The sequence below is a fragment of the Capra hircus genome, chromosome 25 (genome assembly GCF_001704415.2).
Source record: "Capra hircus breed San Clemente chromosome 25, ASM170441v1, whole genome shotgun sequence".
Taxonomy (NCBI): domain Eukaryota; kingdom Metazoa; phylum Chordata; class Mammalia; order Artiodactyla; family Bovidae; genus Capra; species Capra hircus.
In genome coordinates this window covers 27,209,107-27,231,848 of record NC_030832.1, presented here as the reverse complement: position 1 = coordinate 27,231,848, position 22,742 = coordinate 27,209,107, and the positions used below count along the sequence as shown (strand labels likewise).

Genomic DNA, 22,742 nt, shown 5'->3' with positions numbered 1-22,742 from the left:
GTTGAATCAGACAGTTTCTGGAAGCAGCACTCTCCTCCAGCAAAGAAAATTCTACAGGAAAAGAATCTGAAAATATCTGTCCAAGGAAGGAATGTACTAGAAGGCCCCAGGGACAGGGCTGCCAGGTACAGTGGAGCAGGTTGTACACTCTACATTCTGTCAAGGGGGAAACTGGGGCTGAAATTCAGCCTTTGGTGCATTTTCTGTGCCATGCCTCCTGGCATGGAACTGACCTCTTTTTAGAGGACAGGGAGCTTTCTCCTTCATATGAAGTTGTTCCCCACTTGGCAAGCCAGGGACCCCAGATGATACATCTTTCTATGTCATACAAAATACTATAGTAGTTTGATGACACTGATGCTCCCAACCCATTACCCCTTCCTGTATCCAAGCCCTTTCCCCAAAACTTTGCTGTGCCCTCCTCCTCCTGGAAGATTATTCTGCTCCATTCATTGTCTCTGGGCTCTGCCACATGTATTGCTTTAGTTCTCAGATGTTATACAGAGGAGGCTTGAAAAAAATGTTATACAGAGGCTGTGATACAGAGGCTTGATAAAATGCTTGCAACATTTCTACTTGCTCTTTTTCTCCTCTGCTTTCACCATGAGAACATGCCCAGGCTAGCCCACTGGAGGAAGAGACACAGGGAACAGGAGCATCAAGTTACCCCAGCCCCAGGAGACAAACATGGCAACCCTCAGACATGGAGAGAGTCCAGTCAAGATCAGCAGAGCCACCAACCAGCCTGCAGCTGATTACAGACACGTGCGTGAGTCCAGCTGGGACCAGAAAAACTGCCCAGCCTGACCGACAGACTCACTTACCATTTTAAGCCACTGAATGTTGGGATCATTTGTTATACAGCATCATTGCAACAATAGTTCACTGAGACAGGTGCATCTGTGCTAGCAGAGATTACTCTGGCCCCCTTTATTGATGCTTGCAAGTTCAAAGGAGGGTGTGAGTAGAAACCCACACAAGTATCAAGTCAGAGAGCCACATTTCCTACCCCAATGACGTAGCGAATGATCCCTTTTCTATCAGCTTCAGGGATGACATCCCTATACTCCAAAGGATCGAGATATTTTTCCCCATCTGTGATGACAATCATGATCTTCAGGGCATGATTCCGGGCTCCATTGCTGCTGTGAAACAGTTCTCTTCTATCCAGGGTAAAGGAGAGAAAAGTCAAATTCGAGCAGACAGAGAGATGCGCTTAATACCAGGGGAGGAACATCAGCAGTTACAGATGTAACTGGACTCTGTCTAGGAGGTGCTTGTGCTCCCCTGGGACAAACACTGAACTGTAGGTCCGCCAAGATCTGGAAGGGCAGCAGAAGAACAGGAAAGTAGAAGGAAAAGAAGCCTTCATTGCTTTTATATTCTTTGGCATAGGGTAATTTTTTAAATTGAGTATTATTCCTTCTAAATTAAAAAGTTCATAGCTTATTTATGCCTTCATCACACCTCTCCTACTGGCTCTCCAGCTCATCTTCCTGTACTTTTGTCTCAACTCCTACCCTTGCCTCTAAACACACACACACACACACACACACACACATATATAGATCAGAGGGAACTTTCCAAAACAAGATATGGGTACATCTTCCCACTGTTGAAAACGTCAATGGATCCATTGGCTTTTCAGTTGCCTTGCTAACCTGGCCTCAACTGATCTTTCTACACTCCCTCCAGCCTTGCTCTCTCTCCCCCTAACCCCTGCCTTGTTGCTGTTGCTTAGTCGCTCAGTCGTGTCCAGCTCTTTGCAACCCCATGGACTATAGCCCACCAGGTTCCTCTGTCCAGGGATTTCCCAGGCAAGAACACTGGAGTGGGTTGCCATTTCCTTCTCCAGGGGATCTTCCCAACCCAGGGATGGAACCCATGCCTCCTGTGTTGGCAGGCGGATTCTTTACCACTGAGCCTCCAGAGAAGCCCTTACTCTCACCTTTACTCACAATTTGTATGTCATGAACATACCAGGCACAGTCCCTCCTCCACACCTAACTCAAACCGCCCCATCCACTGGAAATACCCTCTACCCCAGCCCTTTCTGAACAATACCCCTTTATCCTGCAAAGCTCAGCCAAAAAAAAAAAAAAAAGAAAGAAAAAAAACCTCCTCCTTTCATCCTAAGCAAAGAGGGAAGAGCTTACACTACTTTGCGGATCCCCGTGGCTGTGTGCGTCCTCCCGAACAGCTGTCTTATTGGCCTCACCAGTAATTCCGGGTCTGAGTTTCTCTTGAAATCATTGAAGGTGAAGTGAGTCTGGAAGTCATCCGAGTACTGCATCAGAGCGAACTGGGAACAGGCGCCTGGTGTTAGACTGGAGCAGGCCCCCCTCCTCCCACTTAGCTATCTCCCAGAAAGCTCTCCATAAATCCTGAAATACTCCAGGCTCCAAATTCTTCCAAATTCTGCCCCATCCCAGCCCTTCTGCCTCACCAGGAGGACAGCGATTGGCCATCCATTCCCACTTCTCAGCACTAGAACTTAGCCAGAGATAACATATGGGTTTCATGTCCCACACCAACCCCTATCAATTACTGTGCCTGCTTTACAGAGGGCTGGAAAAAGGCTGAAGCTGCATCCAGTCAGAGCAAGACAGCAAATCAGGAAAGAAGATGCTGATCAGCTGGCAATTTGGCACCATCTGGACAGGAAATAGGACAGGACCCAACTTAGGCAGGCTGTTCCCTAACCTACCCATTTGCACTCACCAAGGTTTTGGACTTTTGGAATCGACTCATCACAGTTGAGACAAACTTCTTCATCTGCTCAAAGTCTTCAGGGTCAATGCTACCAGAGCCATCAATCAGAAAGGCAATGTCACTGTCTTGCTGAGGGCACTCTGGGGGAAAAGGAAAAAGAACTGATTAAGTACAAGAGACTCGGGTTCATTTTTTTTTTTTTAAATCAGCTGTCTGCTAAGCAATGAGAATGAAATGTAGACAAGATGACAGCCATGCACTTAACTAAAGAAAAACATGGGACAAAGTGGCGTGGGAAACTTTAGTTCGTTCTGCTCAAGGCAGGGAAAGTAGAGTTATCACAGCTACCTCATCAGTTCAGTTCAGTCGCTCAGTCGTGTCCGACTCTTTGTGACCCCATGAATTGCAGCACACCAGGCCCCCCTGTCCATCACCAACTCCTGGAGTTCACTCAGACTTGCATCCATCGAGTTGGTGATGCCATCCAGCCATCTCATCCTCTGTCGTCCCCTTCTCCTCCTGCCCCCAATCCCTCCCAGCATCAGAGTCTTTTCCAATGAGTCAACTCTTCGCATGAGGTGGCCAAAGTACTGGAGTTTCAGCTTCAGCATCATTCCCTCCAAAGAAATCTGAGGGCTGATCTCCTTTAGAATGGACTGGTTGGATCTCCTTGCAGTCCAAGGGACTCTCAAGAGTCTTCTCCAACACCACAGTTCAAAAGCATCAGTTCTTTGGTGCTCAGCTTTCTTCACAGTCCAACTCTCACATCCGTGCATGACTGCTGGAAAAACCATAGCCTTGGCTAGACGGACCTTTGCTGGCAAAGTAATGTCTCTGCTTTTGAATATGGTATCTAGGTTGATCATAACTTTTCTTCCAAGGAGTAAGCGTCTTTTAATTTCATGGCTGCAGTCACCATCTGCAGTGATTTTGGAGCCCCAAAAATGAATAAGTAATAATTTGCAGACTTCCCTGGTGGTCCAGTGGTTAAGAATCTGACCTTCCAGTGAAACATGGGTTCGATCCCAGGGGCAGGAAGTTTCCACATGCCGCGGGGCAAGCGAGCCCATACGCCACGACTACTAAGCCCATGTGTGCTAGAGCCCATACTCCGAAACGAGAGAAGCCACTAGAATGAGAAGCCTGAGCCCCACACCTAGAGACTAGCCCTTGCTCGCTGCAGCTAGAAAAACACCCCCAAACAGCAATGAAGACCCAGCACAGCCAAAAATAAATAATTTTCTTAAAAAAGAAAGAGGAAAAGCCTGGAATGTTTAAGAGTGAAAATTGAAGAGAAACACTGGAACCCAGTTTCCTCACCCTTCTGCACCAAGATTTGTAAATAATCCCCCAGACTACAAGTCCCTCAGCCCAGTCCTGCCCACGGCCCTCCAGTCTCACACTGCTCCTCTATACCCACCTCTGAGGGCCGCTGGGATCCTCCTGGGTTTCTGGAGTAGATTGGATCCAAACAAGAAGCAGAGGCCATTTGCATAAGTGTTCTCTTTGCAAATTTGGTGCACTGTGGGGCCGCAGGCCTAAGGGGCAGGGAAACAGTGGGAGAGGCTGTCTCTGCTCCCTGTCCTTTCAACCCAGCATCTCCACCCATCAAGACCCCAGGCCTAGCAGCCTTGGGCCCCCAACTCCTTCCCTTGGAACACTCCCATGACCCAAGGCAACTTACCAGCAGCCGGAAAGGGTTGGCAGCAAATACAATAGACAAGCCCAGGGACATGTTCACAGCCTCCGGGGGAACTGAGAGGACAGATACACACATGGTCAGCCTTGGGGGATGGAAGGGGCTCTGTAAGAGCTAGATGGGCTTCCCTGGCCCATCTAGCAGCTGGCAGCTAGTGGTAAAGAGTCCCTGGCAGCTCAGTGGTAAAGAGTCTGCCTGCCAAGGCAGGAGACCAGGGTTTGATCCCTGGGTCAGGAAGATCCCCTGGAAGACTAAATGGCAACATACTCCAGTATGCCTGCCTGGGAAATTCCATGGACAGAGGAGCCTGGCAGGCTACAGTCCATGGGGTCTCCAAGAGTTGGACATGACTTAGTGATTAAACAACAAGAGTGGGACAGGAGTCACCTCAACCTGGGATATTCGGAGGTCTGACAGAGCCAAAGAGGCATGTAGGTCATAGAAAGGGACAAGGAGGGGGGTGCCTGACAGTGATTGCATACAGCTCAGAGGCAGAGGAGCTGCCCCCATGAGCCACCCACCACAGACCCCAGGACAAAGGCCTGACAAGTCCAGATGTGTGCAGAGGTCGATGACTCACCCTGCAGGGGGATGGCCTCACACCTGCCCGTGCTGTAGTCACACTGGTAGAGGCCGCCTGTTTGATTAGCAGCCTTTACCTCCTGGGGGGCTCCAACCACCAGCCTGGAGAGAAAGGGATAAGAGGACATGAGGACAACTGGGGAGGAGACCAACGATGGAAGTTCTGCCACTCAGAGGAAAAGTGGGGAGCCCCCTCACAGGGATTCCCCACCTCCCCCCAACAGGAAGAAGGCTCAGCAAAGGAAAAATGAGGACTTTCTTTTTTAACCATTGTTTGTTTATTGTGACTATTCTCGTAATCCAGTCATTTGCATTTATGGTCCCAAGGGTCACTTCAGTAAGTTCAAGAATTTCTAAATCGTGAAGGTAGATGATAGTCTACCTCCCTAACTTGAAAGCATGTCCCTCTTCCCGTGTCAGGCAAGGATGCAAGACTGCAGAGTGGAAAGGAACAGAGGCCGTGGAGTTTTACTGTCTGAAATCAAAATTTAGTCCCACCCGTACTTCCTGTGTGACCTTGAAGGACTGAATTAATTACCTTATTATTCTTCAATGTTCTCATCTCTAAAATACAGAGAACAGTAGTACCTACCTCAAAGTTATTATCATGATTAAACAAGTTAGTCCATGCACAGTTCCCAAACAGGAAAATGTCTGGGGACTTCCCTGGCAGTGCAGTGGTTAATATTCTGCACTTCCACGGTAGAGGGCATGGGTTCAATTCCTGGTCAGGGAACTAAGATCCTGCCTGCAATATGGCACAGCCAAAAATTTTTTTTCTATTTTTTAAAATAGGAAAATGTTTAATCTTGGAGTGAGAAAAGTCCCTCTAAGGAGGACATAATATATCCAGAAGTCATTTTTAAATGAATACAGAATCCTACAAGTTTTTTATTTTTTTATTTTTTATTTTTGATCATGCCACAAGGCATTTGAGATCCTAGTTCACCAACCAAGGGTCAAACCCATGCCCCCTGCCACAGAAGCTCAGCGTCCTAACCACTGGACTGCCAGGGAAGTCTCCCCAACAGTCATTTAAAATAAATTTCTGTATGTGATCTACTACCAAAAACAAAGTCAAAAAATAAATGATAAACTGGGGGAGGGAGATGAACACCCAGACTATTTCCTCAGTAGTCAGATCTCCTGCAAATCAAGAAGGAAAAAAAAAAAAAGAGAGAGAGAGAGAGAAAAATGGACCACAGATAAGGAGGAAAAAAAGTGTTCACAGAAAAGGAAATAAATCTCTCTTAAAAGAAGAAATGCAGTTTAAAACTAAATTGAGATACCATTTCTTCCCTATTTGATTTACAAAAATCGTTAAGTTTGCTAACACTTTAGGTTGGCTAATTGGTGGGGAAGTAAGTGTTTGCACAAATTTCTGGTGCGAGTGCAAAGTGTTGCCACCATCATAGAAGGTAATCTGGAAAAATCTATTAAAATTACATATGCACATGTACCCTTGGATCCAGCAATCCTAGTTTTAGGAATTTACTTCCAAAATATACTTGCTCATGTACAAAATGCCAGCATTGTTTATAGAGCAAAAGTTTGGAAACAATCCAATGTCTGCTCAGAAGAGATTTAAATGTAACAAAAAAGTAAATTACAGTATTTCCAAATAATAGATAATAATAAAAATAGAATATGATGTCAGCATAAAAAAGAACAAGGAAGCTCTTACTTATTCAGTAAAATCAGCAAGCTCTGCTAATTTTAAAAAAATTGCAAAAGACAGGTTAGAGCAGAAGCTGGCAAGTTTTTTTCTCAAAAAACGGCATTATTTCCATAAATATTATTTTTTGTAAAAGTAAATATTTTAGGCTTTGCAGGCTATAGAGTCTGTGTCCCAGCCTCCCTGTTCTGCTACTGTGCTCCAGAGCTGCCATAAATAATAAATGAATAGAGATTGTCTTACTAAGTGAAGTAAGTCAGGAAAAAAAAAATACAATATCACTCATATGTGGAATCCAGTTTAAAAAAAAAGTATAAAAATGAACTTACAAAACAGACACAGACTCACTGATTTCAAAAACAAACTTATGGTTACCAAAAGGGAAATGTAAGCGGGAGAGATAAGTTCGGAATTTACTATTAACACACATACACTGCTGCATATAAATTAGATAACCAAAACAAGGACCTATGGTATATAGTACAATGAACTCTACTCAATTTTCTGTAATAACCTATATGGGAAAAGAATCTCAAAAATGATGAATCTATGTACATGTATAACCAAACCACTTTGCTGTACATCTAAAACCAGCACAACATTGTAAATCAGCTATACTCCAATAGAAAATTTAAGTATTAGAAAATAATAATCACAATAATAGTAATAATAATAAATGGCAAGTAGGGGGTGGAGTGGCCAATTGTCAATAAAATGTATTTACAAAAATAGGCAACAGGCTGTGGTTTGAGTACAACATGTGCTACAAATTGTGTGCAGGATGGAGGTTAGAAAACTGTGTCTGTGCAGTGTAAACACCTCTGAAAGAACACATGTGAAACCGCTTACCAGGAACCCTGCTGGGGAGGGAGCTGGGGGATGAGAGGGAGGAAGAGGTTTTCTATCACACTCTTTCATATCTTTTGAATTTATTACTCTGATAAATTAAGAAAAAAAGCAAATCAAGGAAATTTCAATTTTTTTCAGGTATGTTGTCTTTTTTTTTAATTGGAGGATAATTACTTTATATTATTGTGTTGGTTTCTGCCATACATCAACATGAATCAGCCATAGGTATACATACGTCCCCCTCCCTCTTAAACCTCCCTGCCACCTCCCAGCATATCCGATCACTCTAGGTTGTCGCAGAGCCCCAGATTGAGTTCCCTGAGTCATACAGCAAATCCCCACTGTCTATTTTACATACGGTAATGCACATGTTTCAGCGTTACTCTCTTAACTCTCCCACTCTAGCCTTCCCTTGCTGTGTCCGCAAGTCTGTTCTTTATGTCTGCATCTCCTTTGCTGCCCTGCAAATAGGTTCATCAGTAATTGTCTCTCTAGATTCCATATATGCATGTGTTAATATAAGATCTGTGTTCCTCTCACTTACTTCACCCTGTATAATAGGCTCTAGGTAATATTCCATTGTATACGTTTACCACATCTTTATCCATTCATCAGTCGATGGACATCTAGCTTGCTTCCACGTCCCAGCTAAGTATGTTAAATCTTGGAGGGAAAGCGTGTGGGCAGGGAGTGCCCCTGCAGCCCTTACCGGGATCCCTGAATCTGGACCACGCTCTGCCCGAAGCCCCTTGCGTTGTTTTGGAAGATGACTGCTTTTTCCGTGTCCAGGTTGAACCCATGACATAAGGCCAAGGCTGGAGGGAGAACAAGGGGGTAGAAGTCAGGAGGTGATATGGAAACAGTTAAGAAAGCAGCCTGGGACTTCCCTAGTGGTCCAGTGGTTAAGACTCTGAGCTTCCAATGCAGGGGCACAGGTTCCATCCCCGGTTGAAGAACTAAGATTCCACATGCCACAGAGCTTGGCCAAAAAATTAAATTAAATTAAAAAATAAGAAAGATTAAAAAAAGAAAGAAAGCAGCCTGCTCTCTTGCCCCAAGTATATTCCTGTCAGGATTCACCCCAACCCCACATGGAGATGGGTTCCCCTCAGGTCCCAGCCTGGAGCAGAGGTCACCACACTCTTTCTATAAAGGGGAACATGCTAAGTCCCTTCAGTCATGTCCAGTTCTTTGCAGCCCCATGGACTATAGCCCACCAGGCTCCTCTGTCCATGAGATTCTCCAGGCAAGGATACTGGAGTGGGTTGCCAAGCCCTTATTCAAGGGATCTTCCTGAAGCAGGGACCGAATCCATGTCTCTCACATCTCTTGTATTGGCAAGCAAGTTCTTTACCTCTAGCGCCACTTGGGAAGCCTTCTATAAAGGGCTCAATAGTAAATATTTTAGGCTTTGTGGACCAAGAGGCAAATGGAATCTAGTTATGTAATACAAATATTCATCTGGATCTCATAGCTCCAAACATTCATCTGGGACCCATGTACAAAAACACATAATGAGTCCTCACATTATGCCCTCAGACCACAGTTTGCTGACTCCTCGCCTTAGAACACCAATATCGGGTATAACGGAAGAAATTTTGATATACTGAGCTATGGGAAGTCATTCTGGCTTCTGTGCATGATAAGCCACTTCAGTTGTGTCCGACTCTTTGTGATCCCATGGACTGTAGCCCACCAGGCTCCTCTGTCCATGGTATTCTTGCAAGGATACTGGATTGGGTTGCTCTGTCCTCCTCCAGGAGATCTCCCAGTAGGATGTTTGATCCAGGAGACACAGATTTGACCCCTGGTCCGGAAAGGTCCCACATGCTGCAGGGCAGCTAAGCCCAGGCGCCGCAGCCACAGGAGCCATGTGCCTTACAGCCGGCGCTCTGCCTCAGGAGAAACCACCACAATGAGAAGCTCGGGCACCGCAGCTAGAGAGTGGCCCCTGCTTGACGCAACTAGAGAAAGTCTGCATGCAGCAGTAAAGACTCAGTGTAGTCAAAACTAAATAAAATTTTTAAAATAAAAAAACAAAGATGAAATACTTCCTTTCCTGGGACGCCAATGCTGTTCCTGCTTTGATGATAAGACTTCCTTCCCAGGTGCCAAGCCCATACCAACTTTCTGTGTACCTGATGATCTGTTTGGCTTTCATGTCTTTTGAAACCTCAAAAGAATGCATCCCTGACTTGTTTGATGTGCTTTCTTCTGACAAGATATAAAACTATGCCCAAAACCCTGCTTCTCTGGAGCAGTTCCTCCGAATTCTCAGGAGGCTGTCTCCTGGGCTATAGTCCTCAGTTTGACTCAGACAAACAAACCAACCTCTTTTCTTGTTTATTGATTATGTCCATCAACAGGTACATTCAGCCCCTCTCTGAGCCTCACCCTAGGTTCCCACTCCACTGATTTGCCCAACAGTAAGTTCCTAAAGACTTCATTAGGTAATTTCCTCCCTGTGCAACTCACAAGCATTTCTTTGCCCTCTTTGGCTCACACGCCACAAAACAGACAAAAAAGGAAAATGAACTCGAATCATTTCAGTCAGTCAGTCATTCGACAAACATTTACACCTGGGTCCTTGGAAAAGAGGAGACAAATAGGAGGTGAGATGGAATCCAAGAAAAAAGCACTCTGAGAAGAGAAGCCAAGATCTACTGTGCACCCTTCAATATGTCTTTTCACCTCTCTACGCCTCAGTTTCCTCATTTGTGAAGACGGGACCAACCAAACCAGGGCATACTCTATGAACCGAGCCATTTATCCAAGCCTCTGTGACCATCCCATTTCAGTCTAGCTCTACTTCGTGAATCCCTTCACCTTCCTCGAATCCCTTCACCTTCCTCCAATCCCCTTTGGCTCTCCCCAGTCTCACTCCTAAGTATTCTGGACACTTTGTCTCCACTCACAAACTCACAAACTCACAAACTCCCCTCCTCCTCCCCAGAGGACCCCCAGCTCCAGGCACACCTGTTAGTAGAAGGATTCTGTGATTCATAGCTGGAAGCAGCAGGAACCGTGAGGCCGCAGGCACCACTGAGCCACTTCAAGGAAGCCACTAAAGCCAGGAAGGACAAAAACAGAGAAGTAGGAGGCAGAAGCCTGTCAGACTCAAAGGAAGAGGGCGGAGGCTCAGTGAGCACACAGTCCCGCCTGACCTTCCTATCCAGGCTGTGTGCACACAGCCTGGGCTTCTTCCCTACCCAGCTCCCTGGCCCAAACCATCTGGGTCCATATCCCAAAGTTATCTTTGTTTGCCCACCTGCTTTTAGAGTTGGCCAAAACGTTATGAAAACAAATAGACTGAGGACCTACCTCCCAGAACATGTCTCCCTGAAGCACGGTTTGCAAAATGTCCCTCCCTCCCACCCAAGGAGCTGTCTTCTGGTGTGGCCATCAATAAGGACAACTCAGGTAAAGGGACATCTGGTGATTTTTGAATATTATTTTGCTTTAAAAAAAATGTCTCAAATGCTTTTGCCCAGGAATTTTCACTTCCAAGAATTTATCTTGGGACTTTCATGCTGGTCCAGTGGCTAAGACTCTGCACATCTAATGATGCCGAGGGCCCAGGTTTGATCCCTGGTCAGGGGACTAGACCACATGCCTCAACTAAGGAAACGTGTGCTGCAAGAAAGACACGGCACAGCCAAATAAATAAATGTGTTTTAATTTATTTTAAGTTTATCCTAAGAAATAGCTGAGAAGTACAGTCAAAGATGTCTGCACAAACTGTTTTCAAGGACACAGGAGCATAATTTTCATGAAATATATAGAACCCCAAACCATACCTTGTGTCTATCCGCTAATGTGGTCCCCAAGCCAACCATTTTTCAATCTCTCTCAAATATATTCTCTCTTGCCCTTGTTCTGCTTTAATAACCAGTGCAAAGAAATGTGTGTTAGTCACTCAGCTGTGTCCGACTCTTTGCGACCCCATGGATTGTAGCCCACCAGGCTCCTCTGTCCATGGAATTCTCCAGACAAGAATACTGGAATGAGTGGCCATTCCCTTCTCCAGGAGGTCTTCCTGACCCAGGAATTGAACCCAGGTCTCCTGCATTGCAGGCAGACTCTTTATCATCTGAGCCACCAGGGAAGCCTACTCTCTGAAAAAAATTCCATTAAATTTCTGAACATTTTGTTTTCAAATTACCTGTTTAAAGATACGAGTGTGGGAGCTTCCCTGGTAGCTCAGCAGCAAAGAACCCATCTGCCCAGGCAAGAGACACAGGTTCGATCACCGACACAGGAAGATCCCACATGACATGGAGCAGCAGTCCTAAGCCTGTGCATCAGGACTACTGAGCCTGGGCTCTAGAGCCAAGGAGTTGCAACTACTGAAGCCTGCATGCCCTACAGCCTGTGCTCTGCAACAAAAGAAGCCACTGCAATGAGAAGCCTGGGCACTGCAACCAGAGAAAGCCCCGGAAGTGAAAGTTGCTCAGTTGTATCCAGCTTTTTGTGACCCTATGGACTCCTATACAGTCCATGGAATTCTCCAGGCCAGAATACTAGAGTGGGTAGCCTTTTCCTTCTCCAGGGGATTTTCCCAAGCCAGGGATCAAACCCAGGTCTCCCACATTCAGGAGGATTCTTTACCAACTGAGCTATCAGGGAAGCCCAGAGAAAGCCCATACACAGCAACAAAGACCCAGCACAGCCAAAAAGAAATTAATTAATTAGATCATTTTTAAAAGATTTTAGATATATGTGTGTAGGAAAACCAAAACATTTACGGCATTTGTTGCCTGATCACAGGACAATGAGTCTGTTCTTCTCTATTGCCACACAGCAAACTACTCCAAATCTTACCAACTTCAAACAGCAACTTCTCTTTTTTAAATTTGTTTAATTGAAATAGAGTTGATTTACATGGACAGCAAAGTGACTCAGTTTTACATACATAGAATAGCTTGCATCTGCTAATCCCGAAGCTCCCAGTCCATTTCCTTCCCTCTACCCCCTCCCCATTGGCAACCACAAGTCTGAAATAACATCCTCTCATTGTATCATGGTGCTGTGGATTGTCTAGCCCCAGCACTTCCCACCAGGGAATCTCAGATAACTGCAGTCAGATCATGACTGGGGCTGGAGTCCTTGAAGGCTCAGCTGGGCTGGACTTTCAAAATAGATCACTCCCATGGCTGGAAGTTGGTGCTGGCTGTAGGCACGGAGCTTGGTTGGGGCTGTCAGCTGTAGGACCTCCATGTGGCTTCTCTGTGTGGTTTGGGCTACTCACAGCAGAGTGGTTAGACTTCAAGGGCAAATATTCCAAGAGATAAAAATGGAAAGTTTCCAGTCTCTTAAGGCGTTGATCTGGAAACTGTCACAGAGTCACTTCCACCATATTCTATTAGTCAAGTAGTCATAGACCTCAACCTCCAAGAGAGGGAGCACAGATCTCATCTCTCAATGTGTTAAAGAAATTGTGATCAACTTTTAATCTGCCACAGGGTGATTTTCATTTCCTTCTCTATATATTTTCATACTTAAAACTTTCATACCAAAAAAAGGATGATGCTTAAAATCAGAAAGAAAAGAAAAACACCAATAAATAAATGACACCATGTCTGTACTTTTTAGCAGGAAAAGGAGCTGAGGAAAAACAAATACAGCCATCAGCTCAGGATGAGAAGATACCAGCAAGGGTGTGGGGACATAGTTTAATAAATCAGCTGGGTTTATTTTTGGTGAAAGGCTTTCATACTCTGATTACCACAAGAAGTTGCTCGGCCATCACAGACCCTCCTTTCCCAGAACAGTGGCCAAGGGACCACTTTAAAGGCCAATGGAAAAATCACAGAAAGATTGTCCAACTCCCAGAGCCTTTCTTAATGACCCATCTAGATGTGCACCTGACCAGGTGATCACAGGTGGGCATCTAGCAACATAGGCTTTTATGCATTCCCTCCCACCCATCCCCTTAGTCCTACTCTTGACAAAATCTTAGCTTGGTTCTGCTGTAAACAGACCCTGAGACAAGGATTCGAGTGCAAGTAATTTATTTGAGAGGTGATCTAGGGAACACTGGTGAAGAAATGGGGATGGAAAAGAACCATAAAAGTGGTGAGACAAAACAAGTTCCCTCTGTAAACAATTAGAATTTAATATACTGAGGAAATCTGAAATCCAGAGTAGAACATGCCTCAGAGTTATCCACTTGAGAGAAGGGGGAGATTGCAGGACTTCCCTGGTGGTAAATGCAGGGGGTTCAGGCTCCCTTCCTGGTTGGGGAACTAAGATCCCACATGCCCTGGGATGTAGCCAAAAATCTTTTTTTTTTTTTTTTAAGAGGAAAGGGGACCATATTCTTATCCACAACCCACATCAGCTATTAGTGGAGGACTGCTGTCTGGGAAAGCCTTACTTCTCTAGTGCACCCAACCTGCCCTACCCCAAGACAGAGAAGGCTCCAGGAGCCATAGAGAGCCTATAGGCAGGCAGGTGCTGGCAGCTAGAAGCCTGGGCAACTTGCATGAGAATGATAAGCGCTGATGGGATGTGAATGGAGCAATTGCAGCACCTGCTACAGATACTCAGATGCTTTTTCATTAACATTCATCATTATATTAAATTATATATTTATTTAGTTTATCTACTCTCTGACTCCCCAGCTAGAATGTAAAAGCTCCAGAGAGTAGAGATTCTTGTGTGTCTTGCTAATCACTCTGGTTCGTATGAGTTCTTCCCCCTAGGAAATTGATTTGACCAGGGAGAGAATTCTGGGAAGAGGGCAGAGTAGGAAGCACCAAGAATCCCTCCTCCCCATCAAGATGGCAATTGTGCCAGCAGAATCTTGCTCATGTACTCATTTAGGAGCTCTAGAGTCTAGTCAGAGACCTGTGCTTCACTTCAGTGTATTTCTGCTCTTAGCACCGTAGCAGCTACCAAAGTGTAGTTGCACCAGTTGTGTCCAACTCTTTGAGAACCCATGGACTGTAGCCCACCAGGCTCCTCTGTTGATGGGATTCTCCAGACAAGAATACTGGAATGGGTTGCCATTCCCTTCTCCGGGGGTTCTTTCCCACCCAGCGATCAAAACCAGGTCTCCCTCATTGCAGGCAGATTCTTTTCTGTTTGAGCCATCAACCCTTCACCAACAACACTTCGGGCCCTTTGCAAGCTTCCCAGGAGCAGGTTGTGTACAACTATTAGGAGCCAAGCTGAATGATAAGAACCTGTCCATTGATAACACCTATCATGGAATTCTAATTACCAAAGCTTCAAAACTTGAAATAATTCGAGTGAATGGATGTTCCTAACATCAAATCCATCTAAACAGAAAAGGCACCTTTTTGGGATAGAATAAAAACAACAACCATTTGCCTGGTGATTCACAGGTCGCTTTCACAGACATAATATCTTTTGATACTCACATTCAAACTATGAGTTATTATTAATTATAACTGTCATTTCTCTTGTGAAGAAATTCTTATGTTTGATGCAACCAAATTTATTATTAGCCTTTTCTAAGACTTGCTTAAAAAATCTCGAGTTAGAAAAACTTATTTTCATCAATATATTCTTCTCATATACTTCTGTTATTTAATTTCTTACTTTGTGTAGAGTTGAATTTTTTGTTGGCAGTGTGAAATAGGAAATCCAATTTCATTTTTATCCATAGTAATAATTTTGTTTCCTCTTTATGTATATATTCTTCTCAAATACTTCTTTTACTTCTGTCATTTAATCTCTTACTTTATGTAGAGTTGAGTTTTTTGTGTGCAGTGTGAATAGGAAGCCTAATTTCATTTTTGTCCATATGAACAAAAAATTTCCCAGTTCCTTTTTTTTAATCTATATATTCTTCTGAAATACTTCTTTTATTTCTGTTACTTAATTTCTTACTTTGTTTAGAGTTGAATTTTTTGTACACAGGTGAAATAGGAAACCCAATTTCATTTTGTCCATATGAACAAATAATTTTCCAGTTCCTTTTTTTTTTTTTTGGCAATGCTGGGTCTTCGTTGTGGCTTGATGCCACAATAGTTGCTGCCTGCGGGCTTAGTTGCCCCACAGCATGTGGGATCTTAGTTCCCTAACCAGCAATCCATCGAATCTTCATCTCTTGCTTTGGAAGGTGGATTCCTAATCACTGGACCACCAGAGATGTCCCTCCAGTTCTACTTATTGAAAAGAGCTTAAAATAAGCTTTTAGAAGGAAATTTGAATTTCCTATATTTGGCAAATTTTTCTTTTACTGTTCATCAATTTTCTATTCAAGTGAATATAATGGAAGATTCCAGTATTATATATCAACCCTATGCAATTATTTTCTGTGTGAGTCTGAGTAAACTGAGGTATCCAGAACGCACAGCCCAACTCTGTGGAAACCATTTCAAAGAGAAAAAACTTTTCTTGCCTCTCCAAGAGCGAAAACAATTGGCAGGAGGAACATCCAGTCAAAATTCTATTTCCTACAAAAGAGGAAGAGTCAATGGGCAAAAGAGTCATCATGTGCAGAAAGTATGAAAACCCAGGACCATTCACTGATAACTTGAACTTAACCTTATTCAGCAAAACGAAAATATAAAAGTCTTATTTATTTCTTATTCATCTAAGACTGATTAATTATCTAATTAGAAAAGATAATAGGAAAAACATCATTCGTAACACCAAAAAGCTATAAAACACCTAAGCATAAATCTAAAGCAAAATAGGTGAAACTATATATGTACTTTTTTAACTGTTAGTCTTTCCTGAAGGACACAGAAGAATAGAGAGAGATGCCATATTCCTGGATGATAAGGCTTCAGTTCAGTTCAGTTCAGTTCAGTTGCTCAGTCGTGTCCGACTCTTTGCGACCCCATGAATTGCAGCATGCCAGGCCTCCCTGTCCATCACCAATTCCCGGAGTTCACTCAGACTCACGTCCATTGAGTCAGTGATGCCATCCAGCCATCTCATCCTCTGTTGTCCCCTTCTCCTGCCCCCAATCTCTCCCAGCATCAGAGTCTTTTCCAATGAGTCAACTCTTCGCATGAGGTGGCCAAAGTACTGGAGTTTCAGCTTCAGCATCATTCCTTCCAAAGAAATCTCAGGGCTGATCTCCTTCAGAATGGACTGGTTGGATCTCCTTGCAGTCCAAGGGACTGTCAAGAGTCTTCTCCAACACCACAGTTCCAAAGCAGCAATTCTTCGGTGCTCAGCCTTCTTCAGTCCAACTCTCACATCCGTGCATGACTACTGGAAAAACCATAGCCTTGACTAGATGGACCTTAGTTGGCAAAGTAATGTCTCTGCTTTTGAATATACTATCTAGGTTGGTCATAACTTTTCTTCCAAGGAGTAAGCGTCTTTTACTTTCATGGCTGCAGTCACCATCTGCAGTGATTTTGGAGCCCAAAAAAATAAAGTCGGACACTGTTTCCACTGTTTCCCCATCTATTTCCCATGAAGTGACGGGACCAGATGCCATGATCTTCGTTTTCTGAATGTTGAGCTTTAGGCCAACTTTTTTACTCTCCTCTTTCACTTTCATCAAGAGGCTTTTGAGTTCCTCTTCACTTTCTGCCATAAGGGTGGTGTCATCTGCATATCTGAGGTGATTGATATTTCTCCCAGAAATTTTGATTCCAGCTTGTGTTTCTTCCAGCCCAGCGTTTCTCATGATGTACTCTGCATATAAGTTAAATAAGCAGGGTGACAACATACAGCCTTGCCGTACTCCTTTTCCTATTTGGAACCAGTCTGTTGTTCCATGTCCAGTTCTAACTGTTGCTTCCTGACCTGCATACAGATTTTCAAGAGGCAGGTCAGGTGGTCTGGTATTCCCATCTCTTTCAGAATTTTCCACAGTTTATTGTGATCCACACAATCAAAGGCTTTGGCATAGTCAGTAAAGCAGAAATAGATGTTTTTCTGGAACTCTCTTGCTTTTTCCATGATCCAGCAGATGTTGGCAATTTGATCTCTGGTTCCTCTGCCTTTTCTAAAACCAGCTTGAACATCTGGAAGTTCATGGTTCACGTATTGCTGAAGCCTGGCTTGGAGAATTTTGAGCATTACTTTACTAGCATGTGAGATGAGTGCAATTGTGCAGTAGTTTGAGCATTCTTTGGCATTGCCTTTCTTTGGGATTGGAATGAAAACTGACCTTTTCCAGTCCTGTGGCCACTGCTGAGTTTTCCAAACTTGCTGGCATATTGAGTGCAGCACTTTCACAGCATCATCTTTCAGGATCTGAAACAGCTCAACTGGAATTCTATCACCTCCACTAGCTTTGTTTGTAGCGATGCTTTCCAAGGCCCACCTGACTTCACATTCCAGGATGTCTGGCTCTAGGTTAGTGATCACACCATCATGATTATCTGGGTCATGAAGATCTGTTTTGTACAGTTCTGTGTATTCTTGCCACCTCTTCTTAATATCTTCTGCTTCTGTTAGGTCCATACCATTTCTGTCCTTTATCGAGCCCATCTTTGCATGATATGTTCCCTTGGTATCTCTTAATTTTCTTAAAGAGATCTCTATTCTTTCCCATTCTGTTCTTTTCCTCTATTTCTTTGCATTTATCACTGAAGAAGGCTTTCTTCTCTCTTCTTGCTATTCTCTGGAACTCTGCCTTTAGATGCTTATATCTTTCCTTTTCTCCTTTGCTTTTCACCTCTCTTCTTTTCACAGCTATTTGTAAGGCCTCCCCAGATAGCCATTTTGCTTTTTTGCATTTCTTTTCCATGGGGATGGTCTTGATCCCAGTCTCCTGTACAATGTCACGAACCTCATTCCATAGTTCATCAGGCACTCTATCAGATCTAGGCCCTTATATCTATTTCTCACTTCTACTGTATAATCATAAGGGATTTGATTTAGGTCATACCTGAATGGTCTAGCAGTTTTCCCTACTTTCTTCAATTTGAGTCTGAACTTGGTAATAAGGAGTTCATGATCTGAGCCACAGTCAGCTCCTGGTCTTGTTTTTGTTGACTGTATAGCGCTTCTCCATCTTTGGCTGCAAAGAATATAATCAATCTGATTTCGGTGTTGACCATCTGGTGATGTCCATGTGTAGAGTCTTCTCTTGTGTTGTTGGAAGAGGGTGTTTGCTATGACCAGTGCATTTTCTTGGCAAAACTCTATTAGTCTTTGCCCTGCTTCATTCCGCATTCCAAGGCCAAATTTGCCTGCTACTCCTGTGTTTCTTGACCTCCTACCTTTGCATTCCAGTCCCCTATAATGAAAAGGACATCTTTTTTGGGTGTTAGTTCTAAAACGTCTTGTAGGTCTTCATAAAACCGTTCAACTTCAGCTTCTTCAGTGTTACTGGTTGGGGCATAGACTTGGATAACTGTGATATTGAATGGTCTGCCTTGGAGATGAACAGAGATCATTCTGTCGTTTTTGAGATTGCATCCAAGTACTGCATTTTGGACTCTTTTGTTGACCATGATGGCTACTCCATTTCTTCTGAGGGATTCCTGCCCGCAGTAGTGGATGTAATGGTCATCTGAGTTAAATTCACCCATTCCAGTCCATTTTAGTTCGCTGATTCCTAGAATGTCGACATTCACTCTTGCCATCTCTTGTTTGACCACTTCCAATTTGCCTTGATTCATGGACCTGACATTCCAGGTTCCTAATGATAAGGCTTAATTAACATTATAAAGATATCAGTTCTCCATCAGATTAGTCAGCAATTCACTGTAACCTCACCCAACAGGATTATTATCAATTTAATGTGCTAATTCTAAAATTCACCTAGGGACTTCCCTGGTGGTCCAATGACTAAGGATTCACCTGGCAATGCAGGAGATGCCAGTACAATCACTGGTTGGGGAACTAGGTCCCACATGCCTCCAGGCAACTAAGCCATTGAGCCATAACCACTAAGCCTGCTCACCACAACTACTAGAGTCCATGTGCCACAATGAAAGACTCCACATGACGCAACAGACATCCTGAGTGCCAACACTAAGACCCAATGCAGCCAAATAAATAAATTCCTTTTTAAAATAAAAAGGTAAATAAATAAAATTCACCTCAAAGAGAAAACACACAAGAATAGCCTAGAAAATTATGAAGCATAACCTATTTACATAACTCTGTGTCATAGCCAAACATGCCCTATCACAGTACTACCCTAAAATCAGATAAGCAGAAGTTAAAGGTATTGGTTCTGGAAGAAAATACATAAGACCGATGAAATGAATATTGGGTGTTTATATAGAAATCTGATATCCATCAGGCTAACATGTTTCTCAACGAAAAAGCAAACAAACTATCTGATCCCACTTTCCTCAACCACTGCCCCAGTTTTTTTGTTTGTTTTTGGTTTTGCTTCCCTTTTGCAAAACAGGTTCCAAAACATGTGTCTGCATTTTTTGCTGTGCCTGCCCCTCCCCCTCACCCTTGAACCAGTTCCAATCCAGCGTTTGCTCCACCCCATCTTTCACTGCACCAAAACTGTTTTGACACCAAGGATACCTGATTGACTAGGGAGTGGGTTTGTGATCTTCATCTTAAGGGATTCCGCAGCAGCTTTTGAGCTTCACCCACTCCTTCCTTTTCATACTGTTAGGTAGGTAGAATAGGGGAAAGGAGTCCAAAATGGCGGTGGCTAAAAGACAAGGAAGCTCAAAGGAAGGTCCGAGGACCAGAGTGAAGACTTCAAGTAGAACAAACAGCACTCCTGGCTAAGTCCAATTTGCATAGGGTAGGCCCAGGTGGAGGAAAACACATGTAAAAGGAGGAGCCAAAGAGCTTTCTCCCTCTCTCTCCCGCGTGTGTGTGCTCTTTCTCTCACTCTCTCTCTCTCCCCCTCCCCCACGCGCTCCTCCACTCTCTTCTCTTCAAGTCTTTGGGTTGGCATGCCCTCACGCTTCAAGGATGGATTCTCCTGCTATCTTCTAAATAAAATAGAGCTGTAACACTGATTTGCCTAAGAGCTATAACACGGTTTGTCCAAGACCCGAGAGCTGTGACACACCGAGGGCTTTAATGTCCATCGCTCCAAACCTTTGCTGTGATGAGACAAAGAACCAAGGAACATTCACTTGCATGACAATACTGTTCATGGGGATCTCAAGGCAAGAATGCTGAAGTGATTTGCCATTCCTTTCTCCATGAATGTGAGAGTTGGACCATAAAAGAAGGCTGAGTGCCAAAGAATTGATGCTTTTGAACTGGGGTGTTGGAGAAGAGACTCTTTAGAGTCCCTAGGACTGCAAGGAGATCCAACCAGTGCATCATAAAGGAGATCAGTCCTGAATATTCATTGGAAGGATTGATGCTTGTCACGCGAGTGTATGTTCCTTGGTCACAACCCTTGGGTCTTAGACAAAGAGAAGAGAGTGGAGGAGCACGTGGGGGAGAGAGAGAGGCGGGGGGTGGGGGCAGGGAGAGAAAGAGTGCATGTACGCAGGAGAGAAAGAGAGAGAAAGCGCTTTGGCTCCTCCTTTTATGTTTTTTCCTCCACCTGGGCCTGCCCTATGCAAATTGGGCTTATCCAGGAGTGCTGTTTGTTCTACCTGAAGTCTTCACTCTGGTCTGCGGACCTTCCTTGTTTTTATTTAGCCACCGCCATTTTGGACTCCTTTTCCCTATTCTACCTAACATTCCCCCCTCAAGAGATGGGAGGCCCAATTCTTTGGGAATAGGGGCGTCAAGGTCTTTCTGGCTACTTCCTGCTGAACTGGGATGGCGAGGGGTATTGGGCCTCCCCCTCTTGCTAGTCTCAAGGCTCAGAGTCCTTATAGCGGTGTCCATCTAAGGGTGTGATATTTTTCGTGGTCGGCTGGAGTTTTATATCTTTGTTGAACTGGCACTGAATGTTGTAGCTTGTTGACCTGGGCAGAGACAAAACAGGTTAGACAATTGACAGTACATGGAATAATCATAAGCATCATCAATATAGCCTAACAAGGACTAGTAGGGGCATTAGTCAATTTTAAATTCACATCGCCAGGATGGCTCAAGTCCCTCCTTGTTCAGGGATCAGAAGATCTATCTCCTGTCTGTTTTGGAGTACAATCTCTGTCAAGCTGTGTTGGCTATTTAGAGCTATCCTGAGAAATCTTAACCCCAGAAACTAGATTTTGGGGGTGTTCATTAGAATGGCGCTCATTTGCAGTCCTGAATAGGTATCTGAGATCTCCCAGGGGCTCACAGGTGTATTGAGTGTCCTCTTCTGTTTTTTTCCATGGCTTGACTCGTGAGTAGTGAATCCAGGAGTCATGTCCTGGTACCTTGACTGCTGTGGGGGTACAAAGTATTACAGGGTAGGGGCCCTTCCATGTGGGCTGGAGTTGAGCCTTTGGGGACCCATCTTCCCAGACTTTAATTAGGACTTGAGTTCCTGGAGCATATAGTGGTGACTCCTTAGAATCTTTTGGGTCCTGGTTCATATCTCACAAGCGTATATCCTGTTGGAATTGCCCAATGGCCATGATATAAGACTGTAGGGTCTGAACCTCTGGATCTAGGAAGAGGTCATTGACATAAACAAAAGGTCTCCCATATAGCATCTCATAAGGGCTAAGACCAAGCTGTTCCTTAGGGGCAATGCGGGTATGGAGGAGAGCTATCGGTAAAGCCTCCTTCCACCCCAGGGAGGTCTCCTGGGTTATCTTTTTTATCGATGGTTTTAAGAATTGATTGGCTCTTTCTACTTTTCCCAAAGATTGAGGCCTCCAGGCAGAGGAGATAATAAGTAATGGAGATAATAAGTAATGCCCAGTGATTTTGAGACCCCTTGGGTGACCTTAGAAGTAAATGATGTCCCATTGTCACTTTGTAATGACCTGGACAGACCAAATCTTGGAATGATTTCATGGAGCAGTTTTTTTACCACCTTCTCAGCCTTCTCAGTCTGGGTGGAAAAGCCTTCAATCCATCCTGTGAATGTATCTATCATGACTAATAGGTATTTATACCCTTGAGAAACTGGCATCTGGGTGAAGTCCATCTGCCAGTCCTCTCCTGGGTAGGCCCCTCGTCATTGGACGAGCTGGGCCAGCTGGGGTCTTCGAGCTCCTTGGGGGTTGTTTAATTGGCAAGTGGGACAAGAGGAGACCACCTGTCTTATAGTTGTTTGGAAGCCTGTTCCTCTGAAGGACCTTTCTAGTAATCTCTGGAGGGACTTTTCTCCTAAATGAGTAGTGGTATGTAAGGAGTTAACCAACTTCCATTGGAGGTTCCAGGCAGAAAAAGGAGTCTCCCCTTTTGGAACCACCTCATATGATCTTGAAAGCCCTCACTCTTAGCTTTAAGAGTCTCACC

The 22,742-nt window shown here is 44.2% G+C and overlaps 1 protein-coding gene across 3 annotated transcripts in view; it reads right to left on the bottom strand.

The window, feature by feature from the left end:
• The window catches only part of ITGAM (integrin subunit alpha M), a 44,089-nt gene extending 33,508 nt beyond the window's left edge, over positions 1–10,581 (bottom strand). For all 3 annotated transcript variants that reach the window (XM_005697735.3, XM_013974831.2, XM_018040558.1), the window contains exons 1-8: positions 10,494–10,581; positions 8,227–8,332; positions 4,992–5,095; positions 4,397–4,467; positions 4,133–4,250; positions 2,722–2,852; positions 2,157–2,302; positions 1,010–1,163 (exon numbers count right to left, since the gene is read on the bottom strand). In XM_005697735.3, the coding sequence (XP_005697792.2) occupies positions 1,010–1,163; positions 2,157–2,302; positions 2,722–2,852; positions 4,133–4,250; positions 4,397–4,467; positions 4,992–5,095; positions 8,227–8,332; positions 10,494–10,521 (858 nt within the window). In that variant the 5' untranslated portion in view covers positions 10,522–10,581. The remainder of the gene's footprint in view (positions 1–1,009; positions 1,164–2,156; positions 2,303–2,721; positions 2,853–4,132; positions 4,251–4,396; positions 4,468–4,991; positions 5,096–8,226; positions 8,333–10,493) is intronic.